The following is a 20,226-nucleotide window of genomic DNA, read 5'->3' as shown; positions in this document are numbered from 1 at the left end:
TAAACTCAGATGACCATTATATCTACTACTGTGGGCAGGAATCCCTTAGAAGAAATGGAGTAGCCATCATGGTCAACAAAAGAGTCAGAAATGCAGTACTTGGATGCAGTCTCAAAAACGACAGAATGATCTCTGTTTCCAAGGCAAGCCATTCAATATCACGGAAATCCAAGTCTATGCCCCGACCAGTAATGCTGAAGAAGCTGAAGTTGAATGGTTCTATGAAGACCTACAAGACCTTTTAGAACTAACACCAAAAAAAGATGTCCTTTTCATTATAGGGGACTGGAATGCAAAAGTAGGAAGTCAAGAAACACCTGGAGTTAACAGGCAAATTTGGCCTTGGAGTACAGAATGAAGCAGGGCAAAGGCTAATAGAGTTTTGCCAAGACAACACACTGGTCATAGCAAACATCCTCTTCCAATAACACAAGAGAAGACTCTACACATGGACATCACCAGATGGTCAACACCAAAATCAGATTGATTATATTCTTTGCAGCCAAAGATGGAAAAGCTCTATACAGTCAGCAAAAATAAGACCAGGAGCTAACTGTGGCTCAGAACATGAACTCCTTATTGCCAAATTCAGACTTGGGGAAAACTACTAAAACATTCAGGTATGACCAAAATCAAATCCCTTATGATTACACAGTGGAAATAAGAAATAGATTTAAGGGACTAGATCTGATAGAGTGCCCGATGAACTATGGATGGAGGTTTGTGACATTGTACAGGAGACAGAGATCAAGATCATCCCCAAGAAAAAGAAATGCAAAAAAGCAAAATGGCTGTCTGAGGAGGCCTTACAAATAGCTGTGAAAAGAAGAGAAGTGAAAAGCAAAGGAGAAAAGTAAAGATATACCTGTTTGAACTCAGAGTTCCAAAGAATAACAAGGAGAGATAAGAAAGCCTTCTTCAGCGATCAATGCAAAGAAACAGAGGAAAACAACAGAATAGAAAAGACTAGAGATCTCTTCAGAGATACCAAGGGAACATTTCATGCAAAGATGGGCTCGATAAAGGACAGAAATGGTATGGACATAACAGAAGCAGAAGATATTAAGAAGAGGTGGCAAGAATACACAGAAGATCTATATAAAAAAGATCTCCACGACCCAGATAATCACGATGGTGTGATCACTCACCTAGAACCAGACATCGGGAATGTGAAGTCAAGTGGGCCTTAGGAAGTATTACTATGAACAGAGCTAGTGGAGGTGATGGAATTCTAGTTGAGCTATTTCAAATCCTAAAAGATGATGCTGTGAAAGTGCTGCACTCATTATGCCAGCAAATTTGGAAAACTGAGCAGTGGCCACAGCACTGAAAAGGTCAGTTTTCATTCCAATCCCAAAGAAAGGCAATGCCAAAGAATGCTCAAACGACTGCACAATGCACTCATCTCACACGCTAGTAAAATATTGTTCAAAATTCTCCAAGCCAGGCTTCAGCAATACATGAACCATGAACTTCCAGATGTTCAAGTTGGTTTTAGAAAAGGCAGAGGAACCAGAGATCAAATTGCCAAAGCCGCTGGATCATCAAAAAAAGCAAGAGAATTCCAGAAAAACATCTATTTCTGCTTTATTGACTATGCCAAAGCCTTTGACTGTGTGGATCACCACAAACTGTGGAAAATTCTTAAAGAGATGGGAATACCAGATTACCTGACCTGCCTCTTGAGGAACCTGTATGAAGGTCAGGAAGCAACAGTTAGAACTGGATATGGAACAACAGACTGGTTCCAAATTGGGAAAGGAGTATGTCAAGGCTGTATAATGTTACCCTGCTTATTTCACTTATATGCAGAGTACATCATGAGAAACGCTGGGCTGGATGAAGCTCAGGGTGGAATCAAGATTGCTGGGAGAAATATCAATAACCTCAGATATGCAGATGACACCACCCTTGTGGCAGAAAGTGAAGAAGAACTAAGGAGCCTCTTGATGAAAGTCATAGAGGAGAGTGAAAAAGTTGGCTTAAAGCTCAACATTCAGAAAACTAAGATCATGGCATCCGGTCCCATCACTCTTGGCAAATAGATGGGGAAACAGTGGCTGACTTTATTTTTTGGGGCTCCAAAATCATTGCAGATGGTGACTGCAGCCATGAAATTAAAAGATCCTTAGAAGGAAAGTTATGACCAACCTAGACAGCATATTAAAAAGCAGACATTATTTTGTCAACAAATGTCCATCCAGTCAAGGCTATGGTTTTTCCAGTGGTCATGTATGGATGTGAGAGTTGGACTGTAAAGAAAGCTGAGGGCAGAAGAATTGATGCTTTTGAACTGTGGTGTTGGAGAAGACTTTTGAGAGTCCCTTGGACTGCAAGGAGATCCAACCAGTCCATCCTAAAGGAAATCAGACCTGGGTATTCATTGGGAGGACTGATGCTGAAGATGAAACTCTAATACTTTGGCCACCTGATGTGAAGACCTGACTCATTTGAAAAGACCGTGATGTTGGGAAAGATTGAGGGCAGGAGGAGAAGTGAATAACAGAGGATGAGATGGCTGGATGGCATCACCGACTCAATGGACATGAGTTTGGGTAAACTCTGGGAGTTGGTAATGGACAGGGAGGCCTGGCATGCTGCGGTTCATGGGGTTACAAAGAGTCGGACATAATTGAGCGACTGAACTGACTGACTGACTTATAATCTGGTATAGGGTCAAAATTTCCCAAGGATTTTAACTGTCTGGAAGGTGGTTTTAGAATTTCTTATATGATATCAAAAAGACTAAAGTATTCCTCATTTCACTTTGAATTTTTATCAAATAAAGAATGGTTACAGAATAACTTCTGCATTGAGAAACCTGATGAACAACTACAAGTATAGACAACTGGTTGCATCAGAAAAGCACTATTTTGAAACTCTGAACTTTGCAACCTAAAGACACTTGAGGAGGGGTGGGTGGGAATCAGAAAACATGGGTCAAAAATTAAATTATAACAGTCTGTTAAAATGAATAGACTGGTGTGTCTATATTTACATTAAAAATATGTCTTAGAGAAGCAATCACTCAAGACACATGTGCCTGTAACATGTACATTTATTCAAAGAAAATGCGCATTTTACACCTTTGTCCCAGACAGCCCTAGGCACTAGGGACATAGTGAAGAACATGGCAGGCAGGATCTCATGAAACTTGAAATGGAGACCACTCATCCCTCAGTAACTAATAACCAATAACCTTCTACAGTAAAGGATTGATGAAGAAAAAGGCAATGCAATGAAAAAGAATAAAACAGAGGATTAAAAACACAGGCAGTTTAACCTTACTATTTCATCCAAGATGTAATTTTAAATGTGCTAGAAGAATTAAAAACTTTTAAAAGTGTATAGCAATGTAATAAGTAAAGGTAATAGTCACCCTCTCAAATTCTCTATTTTCTAAACCTAATTTGGGAACAAAGTTTACCTGGATCCAAAGGGATTCTCTGGTAAGGCAAAATAGTGACTGGGAAGAGTTAATCAACAATGATTTTTATAAAACAATTTAAGACAACTGAACTCTTAATGCCTTTATTAAATGCCTTTATTAAAACTGAGTGTCAATAGTTACTAGGCACTTAAAGTCTGCACCCCAATCTTTTCTTCAGCATCTCCCTTTCCTCTAACCACATCATATATCAGACCTCGGGATTAAATGGTCTCTGCAAAGAAATGGCTATACGTCAGCTACCAAAAATGGAAAGTCTTCCTTCTTTCATTCATCACTGTCACTGTTATACAGCACTTACCAATCTCCTATTACTATGTTCTTAACTCAAAGGCTGTTACACCCATACTAAGTTACAAACTTCAACAAAGCATTGCAATGTTTTCCTCTAGGACTTCTAAAAGATTTTCCTAACTATGCAGGCTAGAGTTCATACATAAGCACTCCCAAGATTCTGGTTCAGTGGAAGTAGTCCTGCTACCCAAGAATATTTAATAAGGAGATATTTTGTTGCAGGTGGTTCACAGTCTACAGTGGAAACAACACAATTAAACAGTCTTAAGTTACTGTCAAGAGCTACTCTCAAACACATACCTAGATATATAGCTCATATGCTTAAGGATGTCCCTGCTCTCATAAACAAGGACTTGATTCAGCAATACTTACAGTTAACATTGAAGTTGTCAATAGGCCCCATGCAAAGAATTCAAGGAAGATGACAACAGCAGCATGGTATACACTTGGTCGGCCAAAGCCTTGTAGCTAAAAAAAAAAGAGGAAAATTATTATGAAAAACAGTAAACAGTTAAAAGAAACCCATTATCCTAAAATGGTACTTAACACACACAAACTGTATAAACTTAGGACCTACCCATATTAAATAATACCCAATTAAATAATATGGGTAGGTCCTACCTATTTTCCAGTAGTCATGTATGGATGCGAGAGTTGGACAACAAAGAAAGCTGAGCACCAAAGAATTGATACTTTTGAACTGTGGTGATGGAGAAGACTCTTGAGAGTCCCTTGGACTGCAAGGAGACCAAATCAGTCAGTCTTAAAAGAAATCAGTGCTGAATGTTCATTGGACGGACTGATGCTGAAGCTGAAGCTCCTTTACTTTGGTCACCTGATGAGAAGAGTTGACTCATTAGAAAAGACCCTGATGCTGGGAAAGACTGAAGGCAAGAGGAGAAGGGGACAATAGAGGAAGGGATGGTTGGATGGCCTCACTGACTCAATGGACATGAGTTTGAGCAAGTCATGGGAGTTGGTGATGGACAGGGAGGACTGGCATGCTGCAGTCCATGGGGTCGCCAAGAGTCGGACACGACTGAGCGACTGAACTGAACTGATATTATTTAAGATAAAGCTTCATTCTGTGGTATCCCTGATTTCTTCATCTTCCCTTATGGAAGATGTCAAGATTATATATTTTCTACTTGGCCTGTCAATGTAAATAACTGGAATTCTGGTAGAAAATCAACTGGGTCTTCAAGAGGCTCAGGTTCCAGGACCTGAATATTCTGTCTAAAGACACTAATTACGGGTTCCTTAGCCATCTGGCCCAAGTCTGAAGTCACCCTTGTTACATGAGAGAGGAAGACAGGCAGTCAACACTAAAAAGCTTCAGGGGCAGCATAGATGATTTAAAATGATAGGAGCTGGGGGAAGAACAATAAGGATTAGGTCAAATCTGAAAACACACTTTGATACATAAAGGTGTCAAAATCTAGCTTTCTGTTTCCCTTTTGTTTTAAAACTGTGCCTATTCTGATAATTTTCTTCAATTTATGATTTCTGGAGATAAAATCTAAAAGTCTACTGAATTAACATTCTTTGACTCTGTGACAATGGTTATTACAAGATCAAATGCTTTATTAGCATTTTGTACTGGAAGTGATACTTACAAAAGACTCTGTAAAATCCCCTCTTCCCATGCTTTTCATACTTTAAAAGGTAAAAGCATATCTGCATGGTTTAATTAGAATCTAACCATGAGTAAATGATCAAATTCTGAGTATGAGACATCTATAAGTCAACCAGCCTGGTCTCCTTAAAAATGTCAATGTCATAAAAGACCAAAGTAAAGGTAGACTAGTACAGATTAAAGGAGACAAGTCATAACAACCAAATGGGGGATCCTGGACTGGATCCTGGATAAAAAGGACACGAGAGGAAAAAATCTGAATATGTAATATATATTAGATAATCATATGGCATTAATGTTACTGCAACTTATGGCAATCAAATAATTTAACAAAATGAAGGTACATGTATACTTTCGAAAGCAAATGTCACAAAATTTAATTTTGTTAATTGTCGAGCCTTGATGAAGGGAATAACTATTCATTTTACTATTCTTCTAATTTTTTATTGTCTTGAAAATTTTCAAAAATTTCAGGCCAAGAACAATTGTTATTAAAAATCCAAACTTGTAAATTTCTAGATTTTTCAAACAACAAATAATAAGTAGTTTTAAATGCCACTTAAATAAGACATTTGCAAAACAGAAAGCATTTTACAAAATTTTAAAAACAAAAAAGGACCATTTAAGTACCAAACAATTAAAACAAAGAAAGATCTTTATTATAACACAACCTTCAAACCAGGTTTTGAAACAGGAGGGTAGAGGGCACAATCTTTAGAAGAATCACATAGCCTAGGATATACAGAACAAACTGGTTAGAATCAACTAGGTCTCCTAAGAAACCTATGTGCAGGTGAAGAAGCAACAGTTAGAACCAGACATGTAATGACTGGTTCCAAGTTGGGAAATGAGCATGACAAGACCATCTATTGTCACCCTGTGTATTTAACTTATATACACACAGAGTACACCATGTGAACTGCCAGGCTGGATGAATCACAAACTGGTATCAAGACTGCAGGGGAAAATATTAACAACCTCAGATATGCAGATGATACCACTCTAATGGCAGAAGCTGAAGAGGAACTAAAGAGTTTCTTGATCGGGGTGAAAGAGGAGAGTGTAAAAGCTGGCTTGAAACTCAACATTAAAAATACTAAGATTAGGCATCCAGTCCCATCACTTCATGGCAAATAGAAGAGGTTAGAGTGAAAACAGTGATAGATTTTATTTTCTTGGGTCCCAAAATCACTGCAGATAGTGACTGCAGCCATGAAATTAAAAGACACTTGGTCCCTGGAAAGAAAGCTATCATAAACCTAGACAGCATATTAAAGAGAAGAGATGTCACTTTGCCAACGAAGATCTGTATAGTCAAAGATATGTTTTCCCAGTAGTCATCTAAGGATGTGAGTTGGTCCATAAAGAAGGCTGAGCATCCAAGAATTGATGCTTTCTGGCTGTGATGCTACAGAAGAGTCTTGAGAGTCCCTTGGATGGCAAGGAGATCAAACAAGTCAACCCTAAAGGAAATCAACTGTGAATATTCATAGGAAGGGTTGTGGCTGAAGCTCCAATACTTTGGCCACCTGATGCAAAAAGCCAACTCACTGGAAAAGACCCTGATTCTGGGAAAGAATGAATGCAAAAGGAGAAGGGGGCAGCAGAGGAGGAGATGGTTAGATAGTATCACTGACTCAATGGACATGAACCTGAGCCAACTCCAAGAGACAGTGGAAGACAGAAGAGCCTGGCGAGCTATAGTTCATGGGGTTGCAGTGTCGGACATGACTCTGTCTGTCCATCACTGAATTCTTTCTGTGACACAACATTAAGAACCCAAGCTTCATTAAACCCTGAGCCCAGGTGTGGAATCTCAGTTAAAACAGAGGTGAGTTCAAGTCCCATCTGAGTTGTAACTGCACCAATTATAGAGTAGCTTTTCATCCTAGCTCCTTCATCTCTTGCAAGGTAGCCAGAGCAACCATTTAAATGTAAACTGATCCTCTTTGCCACCCTCCCTGGCTCCTACTGCCCGGAGCCACACATCTGGCACATCCAACACGGTCCTACACTCCCTATTTCCTTTGTTATCTGCTACGGTTTTCTAGAAGATGTCGAACAAACTTCATTTTTGTTTACTGTCTACCTCCCCTAGACTGGAAATGTAAATGCCATGAAGGAAATGGATTTTTTACATCTGTTTTGTTCAGAGATGTACTCCAAATAGTACAACCCACTATAACAAGCACTCAAGAAAATGCAGGTGAGATGGAAGAAGGAGCTCTTTGGAAAATAATGGTTTTTCTCTGGTCTCTTAAACCACAAAATCTAGAATTTAGAAAAAATGACCCATATTCCTCAAAGACATGGTATGGAGAAGATAAAAAGGAGAACCACATACTACATTAGTATACGAAGTAAAACAAATTTGAGCAATACTAGCCAAAAGCAACATGTGGATTTTGGGTTTTGACCAAAAGGAAAAATTGAGTCAATTGTGAAGTAAAACTCACATTTTAAACTAAGATAAGAAAAAATTAAACATAATAAATCTTCTCTGCCCTCTGGCCTCCCTCTCCCCACTGTGGATAGTTTATTTGACTTATGCATCAACCAAACCTTTCCCATCAGTAGAAATTTCCCCTCATTCATAAATGGCAAATTCTCCCAAGATAACACCTTAAATATAATATTCTTTCTTGATAAGGGGTCACATGGCTCTCAGAAATGGATTGTGTAAGCTGTAAATAACATGTTAGTTGATGTATAGCCCCTCTGTCTCAAAAACACTGGATATAACTGTGTCTTGACCTCTGAAGAAGTGCAATGATGTAACTGTGTACGGACCAAACGATTTTCAGAGTTTTCTGACATGCTCCTCCTGGTTAAAAACCTCATGCTTAGCTCAAAAAAATTTTCATTTCTTTCTTAGAGCAATTACGTTTTCATCAACCCAATCATAGAAATTTGAAAATAGAATAGGTATTAAGTGATACTCAAGACTTATACTCATCATAATGGTACTAAAGACTTCTTTAAGTCCTTAAATCTTAGAGTCACAAGCTAATGTATTAAATTTTTTAAACAGAAGATAATTGTAATCTGTTTTAAAATCTACAAAATGAAAACAAAAGCAGAGGTAATGATAAAAATAAATTTTAAGAAGCAAATAGCTTATATGCATTTACCAATAATTTCCAAATTATCTAGGGCTAAATTACCCACCCCACACTGCAAAGAATCTATCTCAAAATGCAGATGAATATATGCCAACAAATTGCATAACTATCATTATAAATCGTTCATTTTATCAATCATCATGCACACAGAATTTTTAAAAAAAGCAAATAAAAAACCCAAAATCGTTGATAACTGCTCACACTAAGAAGCAAAGGAGAGTCATCTTTTTCTCATTTGCAGTTTCTGTGGTTTAGTGTAGTACTCTTTCCCAGGCAAGTTCTATTTATGAAGACCATTGGGATAGAGATCCACATGGCTACAATGCTAATTAAATATAAAAACAGGCACTCAGTTTGTGGGCATATATCATTAGACAATTACGCTATGTTTAACGCCTTGCAAAGAAACAGACAACCCACCTTTTGTTCAAATAGTAAATGTTTATATCTGTCAGTTAAAAATTGTTTAAATTAACATCTCTTCTAAAATGTGAACACTTTCTTTCATCTCTGTGTAAACTACTTTAATTATCATTCATCCCTAGCAAATACGAATGTGGCTTGACAGCCAGGCCTTGATATAGCGGGAATTTTGTGTGGGCAACTGTATAGGAGACAGTGACAAAAATAAATCTGCTTTCCTTCCAATTCCTCCTTAAGTTCTCCGTGTCTAGTATGCTGATGAAAAAAGCAGCACATGCTTCTTTAAATTATGAGCTAATTAGAAATGACTTACTAAACTTTTAATTAATTAAAAGTTTTAATTAAATTACTAAAACAGTTACTAGACTTTTAATTAAACTTTTAATTATTTCCAGTTGAGCATGATATAGCAAAGCCTCTCTGGATCAGTTCAATGTCTCCCCTCTCCATTTTCAGTCATCAGTCAGTTCACTTCAGTTACTCAGTCATGTCCAACTCATTGTGACCCCATGGACTGCAGCATGCCAGGCTTCCCTGTCCATCACCAACTCCAGGAGCTTCCTGTGTGTGTATGTGTATTAGTTGCTCAGTAGTGTCGACCCCAGGCAGGCTTCTCTGTCCAAGGAATTCTCCAGGCAAGAATATTGGAGTGGATTGCCATTCTCTTCACCAGAGGAACTTCCCAACCCAAGGATCGAACCCTGGTCTCCTGTCTCACAGGCACATTCCTTACCATTTGAGCTACAGGGAAGTCCTGTAGAAGACTTCAAAAAATGAACTACAGATTCTTCCTATTCCTGTACACTAAAACTTTTAACAGTTATGACTGTGCTGTAAATTCTATTAGGTTTATTTCTCCACTTCGTAAGATATGGAGGGGCTTAGCAACTTGATCTAACCAACATATATCAGATAAAGTAACAACACAGACCTCTGACGAAGGCCTCCAAAGGCCTTCAAGACCGCAGAGAAATCCCATCTCAGCATACAAGGATGAGAGCGTATGAGACTCTCCCTATGAGGCCATCTAGATCAACCAAGGGCCTGATACGGGCAAGGCCAGCTGAGATCATCCAACTCTGATCAAGCCAGCAGATGACTGAAAATTTATGAGTAACTCCCTCCCCCCCCCCCCCCCCAAAAAAAGAAAAATGCAGTGAAGAAACCCACACTGAGATGAACTAAAACTGCTAATCCAAAGAATACTTGTCTTAAGTCACTAAATTTTAGGGTAGTTCCTTATAAAAAGCAAATACTAATAGGAACTGATATAACCACCACCCCCTTGCCCTCATCATTAAACTCAAGACTGTTTTGAGTATTCTCTGTAGCTCCCCAATCTCACCCTTAGTCCAAACATAACTCAATGAAAAATGTGTGAGATTAAAGAATAACCTCTATCACAAACATCCTTTTTTACTTCTATTTTAAAAAGTAGATGGAGTAATCATTATATTTATTATAGATGTTTGCGGTTATGAGCTTCCCTGGTGGCTCAGATGGTAAAGCGTCTGCCTGTAATGCAGGAGACCCGGTTCAATCCCTGGGTTGGGAAGATCTCCTGGAGAAGGAAATGGCAACCCACTCCAGTATTCTTGCCTGGAGAATCCCACGGATGGAGGAGCCTGGTCGGCTACAGTCCACGGGGTCGCAAAGAGCTGGACACAACTGAGCGACTTCACTTTCACTTTTCACTTTTGCGGTTACAAAGAGAAACAAGAATTTCTGAGAAATCATTTTTTGAACACTAAGCTACAAAAAATTAGTTCAAAGTAACAGTGGTGGTGGGAGCAGGGGAACGAGGGTGACATCTGGACTTAAAATATAAGCATGTGAAACAGGCTACAATATGAATGAACTTTGAGGACACTATATTAAGTGAAATAAACCAGTCACACACACTGAAAAACAAATACCTTATGGTTCCACTTATACGAGGTATCTAGAGTAGCTGAACATAGAAACAAAATGTAGAATGGTGGATGCCAGATGGAATAGGGCCAAAGAGGAAATTGTTACTTACTGGGTATAGTTTACTTTGGAAGATGAAATGTTCTGTTAACAATGCAAATATTCTTAATACTATTGAACTGTACACTTAAAATTTAACTTCTTAATTGTTTTATATTATCTATATTTTACCACAATTAAAGAAAGTTTATATGTACATATATTTATGCCTGCAACTGTGGGAGACCCGGGTTCGATCCCTGGGTCAGAAGAGCCTCTGGAGAAGGAAATAGCAACCCACTTCAGTACTCTCGCCTGGAAATTCCATAGACAGAGGAGCCTGGTAGGTTATAATCTGCAGGGTTGCAAAGGGTAGGACACGACTGAGTGAGTTCACTTATACACACATATATATGTAGATTATATATATATATATATGCATGTGGATACTCAAAATCATGTAAGAGACCTCCAAAGAGCATTTTTTTCCTCCTTTGGAGAAGAAGATCTGCAAAAGTGGCTGAAACTGAAGGAAAGGAAGCTTATATTATTAAAGATGATGAGAGGACCATATGGATTAAGACCTATTTCTTTCAAACATAAACCCCAAACAGAGACATCCAAGAGCAGCCAAAGGTCTAGACATGTCTTAGAGTTTCCATTCACATACAGGGTGCTCCAGGGTGCTTACTACAGGAGTTTTTTTTTTTTAACTTAGTGATGATTTTCCTAGGATATTCAAAATTAGCTTGTAGGTAAATAAAAGGCACGGTCCATAACTTTCTGTTTAAAAGACTGTATATTACCCATTATAGGAAAAGAGTAAGCACTCATTTTTTTTTTCTTTTAATGTGAGGAATTAACATTGTATTCCTTAAGAAGGAAAACAACTTCAACTCTCAGCTCTCTTAATTAAGCCTACTGTGATTCTCTCCTCAGGAGACATGCCTAGAGGTTTAACATCACTCTGGGTATACAGGAGTTTGTAAAAAAAGTGAAAATGTTCGTCACTCAGCTGTCTTTGACTCTTTGTGACCCACGGACTGTAGCCCGCCAGGCTCCTCCATCCACGGAATTCTCCAGGCAAGAATACTGGAGTGGGTAGCAATTCCCTTCTGCAGGGGATGTTCCCAAGGATCAACCTGTGTCTCCTGTACTGCAGGCAGATTCTTTACCTCTGACCACAGGAGTCTGTATTGTGTATTGTACTGCTGTGCAATACACAATGCAAAACAAGTACTCCCTGGACTTCATTCAAAGCCAGACACAGCAATCAACCAATCACTGCACATATAATCCTAAAATTACCTAATGAGCTTAACACAAAAAGCCAAAATATCAAATACATGAAAGGCATTATTAAGGGAATTAAATACTTGGACTTAGCACATCTCTTTTATCTTAATGTTTTATATAACAGTAGCGACTAGTAAGAGAGTTAAACAGTAGAGACTAATAGTTCAGTCACTCAGTTGTGTCCGACTCTTTGTGACCCCATGAACCGCAGCACACCAGGCCTCCCTGTCCATCACCAACTCCTGAAGTCTACCTAAACCCATGTCCATCGAGTTGGTGATGCCATCCAGCCATCTCATCCTCTGGCGTCCCCTTTTCCTCCTGCCCCCAATCCTTCCCAGCATTAGGGTCTTTTCCAATGAGTCAACTCTTTGCATGAGGTGGCCAAAGTATTGGAGTTTCAGCTTCAACATCAGTCCTTCCAATGAACACCCAGGACTCATCTCCTTTAGAATGGACTGGGTGGATCTCCTTGCAGTCCAAGGGACTCTCAAGAGTCTTCTCCAACACTGCAGTTCAAAAGCATCAATTCTTTGGCACTCAGCTTTCTTCACAGTCCAACTCTCACATCCATACATGACTAGAGGAAAAACCATAGGCTTGACTAGATGGACCTTTGTTGGCAAAGCAATGTCTTATGCTATCTAGGTTGGTCATAACTTTCAATACTAAGAGAGTTAATTTTAGGTAGGTTGATAGGGAGTCCAGGACCCTTGAGGAAGAGGAGGCGGAAACCCTTTTTTTACATTCTTTCCCCTTAGGCCTCTGAGTTGCTATGGCAACAATCTATTTGCCTAAGACTAACTCTAACCCCAGGGCTAATGATTATACAACAAAACAATGTATCTTATTCAGAAACCTGTTTTTCTTCAAAAACCTATGCCCTTGATTATATGGATACAATATATCCCAACCAAAGACATCTTGTTCAGAGACCTGCTCCCCTTGGTTAATCTTGTTTTGATGTTATCTCAAGATGTATGTTGAGGGAGAGGAGCCTGGTAAAACTTTCACAGCCTTGAGGTATATATACCTTGAGGTATATATAATATATATTATATAAATATTATATAATATATATAAAGCAACAAGGGTGGGTACACTCCTACCCCCTTCCCGTGCCTTTCCCTGAAAGCTCCTCTCTATTCTTTCACTTTAATAAAATCTCTGCTAAACAAAGCTCTGAAAGACTGAGGCTGCGTCTTCTGTCCCAGAGTGAATTCTCCTTCAGAGACCTTCTCCTTCGAATTCCAACACCATTCACCATAAGCTATCACTAATGAGTTAATTATCTTTCTGCATTCCTTTTTATGGAATAGACATACATAAAAACATTACAACTCTTACATGAACATATGAAAGTCATAAAACATTAAAGTAAGGGAATATGTTAATTATGTTCTACTCTGCATAAGCAATCACAATGCTAGAAATGTGTCAATATTTTTATACATGTACATTATAGGTAAAAACATTCTTCTACATAGATGGTAACAGAATATGTATCTTCTTTCTTCTTTATGAATACCTTAACCTATTTTTCCATGTCACTGTATACAAATTCTTGTTCTCTGTAACTGATACACTGTATTCCACTGTATGAAAATACCATTATTTTAACCATTCCATGTTGATGGATATCAATGGAGTTTTGTCTTTTTCAATGTTGTTGAAATAATAATTTTTATTTTAAAACATTTTAAAGATAATTTTAAACCTACAGAAACCAGTAGTCTTTGTATATCCCTTACGAGCTTCCCTAAATGATAACATATTAAATAACTATGGTATAATTATTCAAACCTGGATGCTTAACATCACTACACTACTTTAGCTAATTCACGAATCTTATTTGAATTCACTTTTTTCCCACTAATTTATTTTTCCTAGTTTAGGATCTAGTTAAGGATTTCACATTGCATTTAGTTCTTATATTTCCTTAGACTTTTCCAATCTGAGATGATTCCTAAGATTTTTATTTTATATTTGCATGATCTTGACACTTTCAAGACGTATTGGTATATACTTTACCAGTTATTTTGTAGAATGTCCTTCAATTTGAATTCATCTAATGTTCTCTCATGATTAGGTTAGTGATAATCACTAAAAATGTTTATTGAGATATAATTCATCTTTCCATATATTCACAAAATTTTAAAACCATCACCCAAAAAGAAGTCCCATAGTCATGAGCAGTCACTCCCCATTTTCTCCTCACCCCATCCCCTGGTAACAATCAAACTTCTAAATCTGTCTCCACAGATTTGCCTACTCTAGAATCATTTATAAACAGAATTCACAAATAGATTCATATGACATGTGGCTTATTGTGTCTTGCTGCTTCCATTCAGCATAATATTTTTAAAGTTCATCAATGTTCGTTATTCAATTCAATGGCCAAATAAAATTCCACTGTGAGAATGTACCGCATTCTGCTTATTCATTTATCAGTTTAATAGACACTTGAATTCGTTCTACCTTTGGCTATTACAAATACTGCTAGTATAAACACTGATATACAAATTTCTGTAGAACATAATTCTCTTGGCTATGCATTGAGGAGTAGAACTGATGGGACAAAAATGTCCTTTTATATATACAAATGTACAGTATTCTAAGATAAATTCCTAAAAGTGGAATAGTAGGGCCAAAGGTTAAACACACTTTAAATTATAATCCATAAGAAATAATTATAATAAAAAGCAATACAAACTGTTAGTGGAAAAAAAATCACTTCAGATTACATCAGCTAATCAACAAATGTCTCTAACACACACAATGCTTCTTTAAAAAAAAAAAAAAAAATCAAGGAAGACTAAAAACCCAACAGTAAGATGGGCAAAAAACAAACTGTTCTTAGAATAAGGTATTATATCAAATAGCCCTTCAACAACTTCATTCATAAAAAGAAAACTGCAAATTGAGCTTTACTCAGATAATGTCTCATTGTCAGTTCAGGTAGTCTTCCAAAGTTTGACAATATTCCCTCATATTGCTAATCACATGAAAAATCATACAATGTGGCAACATCTAGCAAAATTACTTACATATTTATCCTTCAAAGCAAGAATTCCACTTTAGAGATCTGTCCCAAAGACAAAAGAGGAATAATATGAGGTGTCATATAGACAAGGCTCTGGACACTTGAATAGGGTTTCCCCCTCAAGGGACGCAGTTCATTCACTAAAGTGATACCAGAATCAGTTCAGTTCAGTCACTCAGTCATGTCTGACTCTTTGCAACCCCATGAACTGCAGCACACCAGGCCTCCCTGTCCATTACCAACTCCCGGAGTTCACTCAGACTCATGTCCATCGAGTCAGTGATGCCATCCAGCCATCTCATCCTCTGTTGTCCCCTTCTCCTCCTGCCCCCAATCCCTCCCAGCATCAGAGTCTTTCCCAATGAGTCAACTCTTCGCATGAGGTGGCCAAAGTACTGGAGTTTCAGCTTTAGCATCATTCCCTCCAAAGAAATCCCAGGGTTGACCTCTTTCAGAATGGACTGGTTGGATCTCCTTGCAGTCCAAGGGACTCTCAAGAGTCTTCTCCAACATTACAGTTCAAAAGCATCAATTCTTTGGCGCTCAGCTTTCTTCACAGTCCAACTCTCACATCCATACATGACCACTGGAAAAACCATAGCCTTGACTAGATGGACCTTAGTCAGCAAAGTAATGTCTCTGCTTTTGAATATGCTACCTAGGTTGGTCATAACATTTCTTCCAAGGAGTAAGTGTCTTTTAATTTCATGACTGCAGTCACCATCTGCAGTGATTTTGGAGCCCCAAAATATAAAGTCTGACACTGTTTCCACTCTTCCCCCATCTATTTCCCATGAAGTGATGGGACCAGATGCCATGATCTTAGTATTCTGAAGGTTGAGCTTTAAGCCACCTTTTTCACTCTCCACTTTCACTTTCATCAAGAGGCTTTTTAGTTCCTCTTCACTTTCTGCCATAAGGGTGGTATCATCTGCATACCTGAGTTTATTGATATTTCTCCCGGCAATCTTGATTCCAGCTTGTGTTTCTTCCAGTCCAGTGTTTCTCATGATGTACTCTGCATATAAGTTAAATAAGCAGGGTGACAATATACAGCCTTGACGTATTCCTTTTCCTGTTTGGAACCAGTCTGTTGTTCCATGTCCAGTTCTAACTGTTGCTTCCTGACCTGCATATAGGTTTCTCAAGAGGCAGGTCAGGTGGTCTGGTATTCCCATCTCTTTCAGAATTTTCCAGTTTATTGTGATCCACACAGTCAAAGGCTTTGGCATAGTCAATAAGGCAGAAATAGATGTTTTTCTGGAACTCTCTTGCTTTTTCCATGATCCAGCGGATGTTGGACCACTTGACTTCATACTCCAGGATATCTGGCTCTAGATGAGTGATCACACCATCGTGATTATCTGGGTCATGAAGATCTTTTTTGTACAGTTCTTCTGTGTATTCTTGCCACCTCTTCTTAATATCTTCTGCTTCTGTTAGTTCCAGACCATTTCTATCCTTTATTGAGCCCATCTTTGCATGAAATGTTTCCTTGGTATCTCTAATTTTTTGAAGAGATCTCTAGTCCTTCCCATTCTGTTAGTTTCCTCTATTTCTTTGCATTGACTGCTGAAGAAGGCTTTCTTATCTCTTCTTGCTATTCTTTGGAACTCTGCATTCAGATGCTTATATCTTTCCTTTTCTCCTTTGCTTTTCACCTCTCTTTTTCACAGCTATTTGTAAGGCCTCCCCAGACAGCCATTTTGCTTTTTTGCATTTCTTTTCCATGGGAATGGTCTTCATCCCTGTCTCCTGTACAATGTCACAAACCTCATTCCATAGTTCATCAGGCACTCTATCTATCAGATCTAGGCCCTTAAATCTATTTCTCACTTCCACTATATAATCATAAGGGATTTGATTTAAGTCACACCTGAATGGTCTAGCGGTTTTCCCTATTTTCTTCAATTTAAGTCTGAATTTGGTAATAAGGAGTTCATGATCTGAGCCACAGTCAGCTCCTGGTCTTGTTTTTGTTGACTGTATAGAGCTTCTCCATCTTTGGCTGCAAAGAATATAATCAATCTGATTTCAGTGTTGACCAACTGGTGATGTCCATGTGTAGAGTCTTCTCTTGTGTTGTTGGAAGAGGATGTTTGCTATGACCAGTGCATTTTCTTGGCAAAACTCGAGTAGTCTTTGCCCTGCTTCATTCCGCATTCCAAGGCCAAATTTTCCTGTTACTGCAGGTGTTTCTTGACTTCCTACTTTTGCATTCCAGTCCCTATAATGAAAAGGACATCTTTTTGGGGTATTAGTTGTAAAAAGCCTTGTAGGTCTTCATAGAAGCGCTCAATTTCAGCTTCGTCAGCATTACTGGTTGGGGCATAGACTTGGATTACTGTGATATTGAATGGTTTGCCTTGGAAAGGAAGAGATATCATACCAGAATAGAACATAGTAAATCCACACACTAGAGTATTATACAGTAATTACACACTGCTTTGGAGCAATGATCAGAATACGTTGTTAAGTAAAAAAAAGCAAGGTACATACAGTACTTTTTAATCTAAGAGATCCAATACCATTAATACTTATGCACACACATATATTTGCTTATAATAAAAATCAAAACACAGGTGGAAGGAAGCATCCAAAGCAGTAGCCAAAGAAAACCAGTTACACACGTGAGAAGGAGGGAGAGAAATGGTAGTGACAGATGAAAGTAAGATTTCGTATCTTGTTTTATGCATTTGGTTTTGGAACGAAGGATTATAGATGCTTTGAAAGTGAAAGTCACTCAGTCATGTCCTACTCTTTGTGATCCCATGCAACCCACCAGGCTTCTCTGTCTCTGGAATTCTCCAGGCAAGAATAATTGGAGTGGGTAGCCATTCCCTTTTCCAGTGGATATTCTTAACCCTGGGATCGCACTTGGGTCTCCTGCACTGCAGGCAGATTCTTTACCATCTGAACCTAAAATAAAATTAAATCCAAATGAAATAAATCAACTTGTGTATCAAGGTGTTGTTTAGTTGCTTTAAAATACAGAATTTGAATGCATGTCCTAAGGATCAAAAAAACAAAAAACAAAAAACACTAAGCTGTTTTAAAGTAATCATGTTGGTACTAGAAACACTTTTATTTTCTGAAATTTCAAATGTATCTAGTAGCACACAGTAAATAAGTTACTATGCTATTATCTCTTGGAACTAAGATTTTCATAGTAAGAGAAAAAGATACAAATGTAAAATGAAAGAAGTAAAATCTTGAAATCTTAAATTTGGTTTAAAAATATCAATATAGATTGTGGTATAATTACCTTAAAGGCAAATAGGACTTCCTAATTCTATTCACTGAAAAGGTGTACAAAAAAATGAGCGACCTAACGGGAGTGAACACCTCCTAGAGCACAGATTGTGGTCTTGAAACATCATTTCCCACTAAAAGAAAATTAAAATTTTTGGACAATAAGTTGATTAAAGGTTTTTGGTAAAAAAATGTACATGATCTTGGAACATATTTTGGCAAAAGCAAAGATGCTATAGACAACTATAGTCATATCAAAAGGATTCAGGAACTAATCTAAAGGAACCCCCACTGGGGAAGGACTGAGTAAGAAGAGCAATATCTGCATGAATTGAAATGTAAGATCTTTGGTGGATGTTAGAAAACTAAGCTATTATTCTGAAAACTGGTAAATGTGGGAAAAAATGAGAAAGAAGCATGTATTCCCCTTTTCTACATCTCAGGATAACCAAACACTTATTAGCTAAAGTTCTTTTTAAGAATTTTGATAATGAATGAAAAAGGAATGATTAACTTATTATCTTCACACTTTGTTCAGTTCAGTTCAGTTCAGTCACTCAGTCGTGTAAGCTCAATGAAATAGTAAATCCAGGCAATAACTATTAATGGCCTTAAAGTCATTACGTCTCTTCATGAATCACAGCCTTGTCATGGCAATGGGGCTTATGTTATGCAAGACCACACAATACGGAAGGGTCATAGTGGAGAGTTCTGACAAAATGTGGTCCACTGGAGGAGGGAATGTCAAACCATTGCAGTATTCTTGCCACGAGAACCCCATGAACAATATAAGGCAAAAAGATATGACACCGGATGATGAACCAGGTCAGACTGTGTCCAATACACCACTGGAGAAGGAAATGGCAACCCACTCCAGTATTCTTGCCTAGAAAATTCCATGGATGGAGGAGCCTGGTGGGCTACAGTCCATGGGGTCACAAAGGGTCGGACACGACTGAGTGACTTCACAATATTATTGGGAAAGAGTGGAAGACAATTACAAATAGCTCCAAAAAGAATGAAGTGGCTGGGCCAAAGCAGAAATAATGCTCAGCTGTGATGGTGGCTGGTGGTGAAAGTAAACTCTGATGCTGTAAAGAACAGTACTGCATAGTGTGGGGAAAGAGCACAGTAGCCAGGATGGTGTGGTCAGGCTCTCTCGCCCCATGCTCTGTAAACAATGCCCCTGCACAATTACGGAACATCTGAGATCACTTACAGCGCTGCACATGTGCATCACGAGGTACTTGCTTGGTCATGGGCTACTCTGTGTGGTACACCAGTAAAAACTTCACTTGGGAAAGCCCTGAAGGGTTGTGTGCAGTTATGTTGTGTTCTGTCTAATGCTATGGCTGCTGCACCAGCCAGGAGAGAATAAATGCATCTGCAGTTCCCATGGACTCTAGCATTTTCTTCCAGCCTCTTAGCTCGCACCTTGCAAACAATGCAGACAGATGAACAGGATGAGCAAGATGAACAGGATGAGTAAGACCACTGGCACTGTAAGCAGGATCAACAGCACACAGAGGAACCTGGAATATTAGGTTAGTCAACAAGAGTCTGAAATGAAATGCACTACTTGGGTGCAATCTCAAAAATAACAGAATGGTCTCAGTTCATGTCCAAGGCAAACCATTCAACATCACAGTAATCCAAGTCTGTGCTCCAACCAAGGATGCTGAAGAAGTTAAAACTAAATGGTTCTATGAACACCTATAAGACCTTCTAGAACTAACACCTAAGAAGATGTCATTTTCATCAT

General features: G+C 38.4%; 1 protein-coding gene across 1 annotated transcript in view; it reads right to left on the bottom strand.

The window, feature by feature from the left end:
- Positions 1-20,226, bottom strand: part of MFSD14B (major facilitator superfamily domain containing 14B) — a 118,643-nt gene that overhangs the window by 67,949 nt on the left and 30,468 nt on the right. Inside the window, exon 2 of the mRNA XM_005683502.3 lies at positions 4,115-4,210. Coding sequence (XP_005683559.2) covers positions 4,115-4,210 — 96 coding nt within the window. The remainder of the gene's footprint in view (positions 1-4,114; positions 4,211-20,226) is intronic.

The sequence above is a fragment of the Capra hircus genome, chromosome 8 (genome assembly GCF_001704415.2).
Source record: "Capra hircus breed San Clemente chromosome 8, ASM170441v1, whole genome shotgun sequence".
Taxonomy (NCBI): Eukaryota; Metazoa; Chordata; class Mammalia; order Artiodactyla; family Bovidae; genus Capra; species Capra hircus.
Note: the sequence above shows the minus strand (reverse complement) of the source record. Positions and strands in the feature narration are given on the sequence as shown.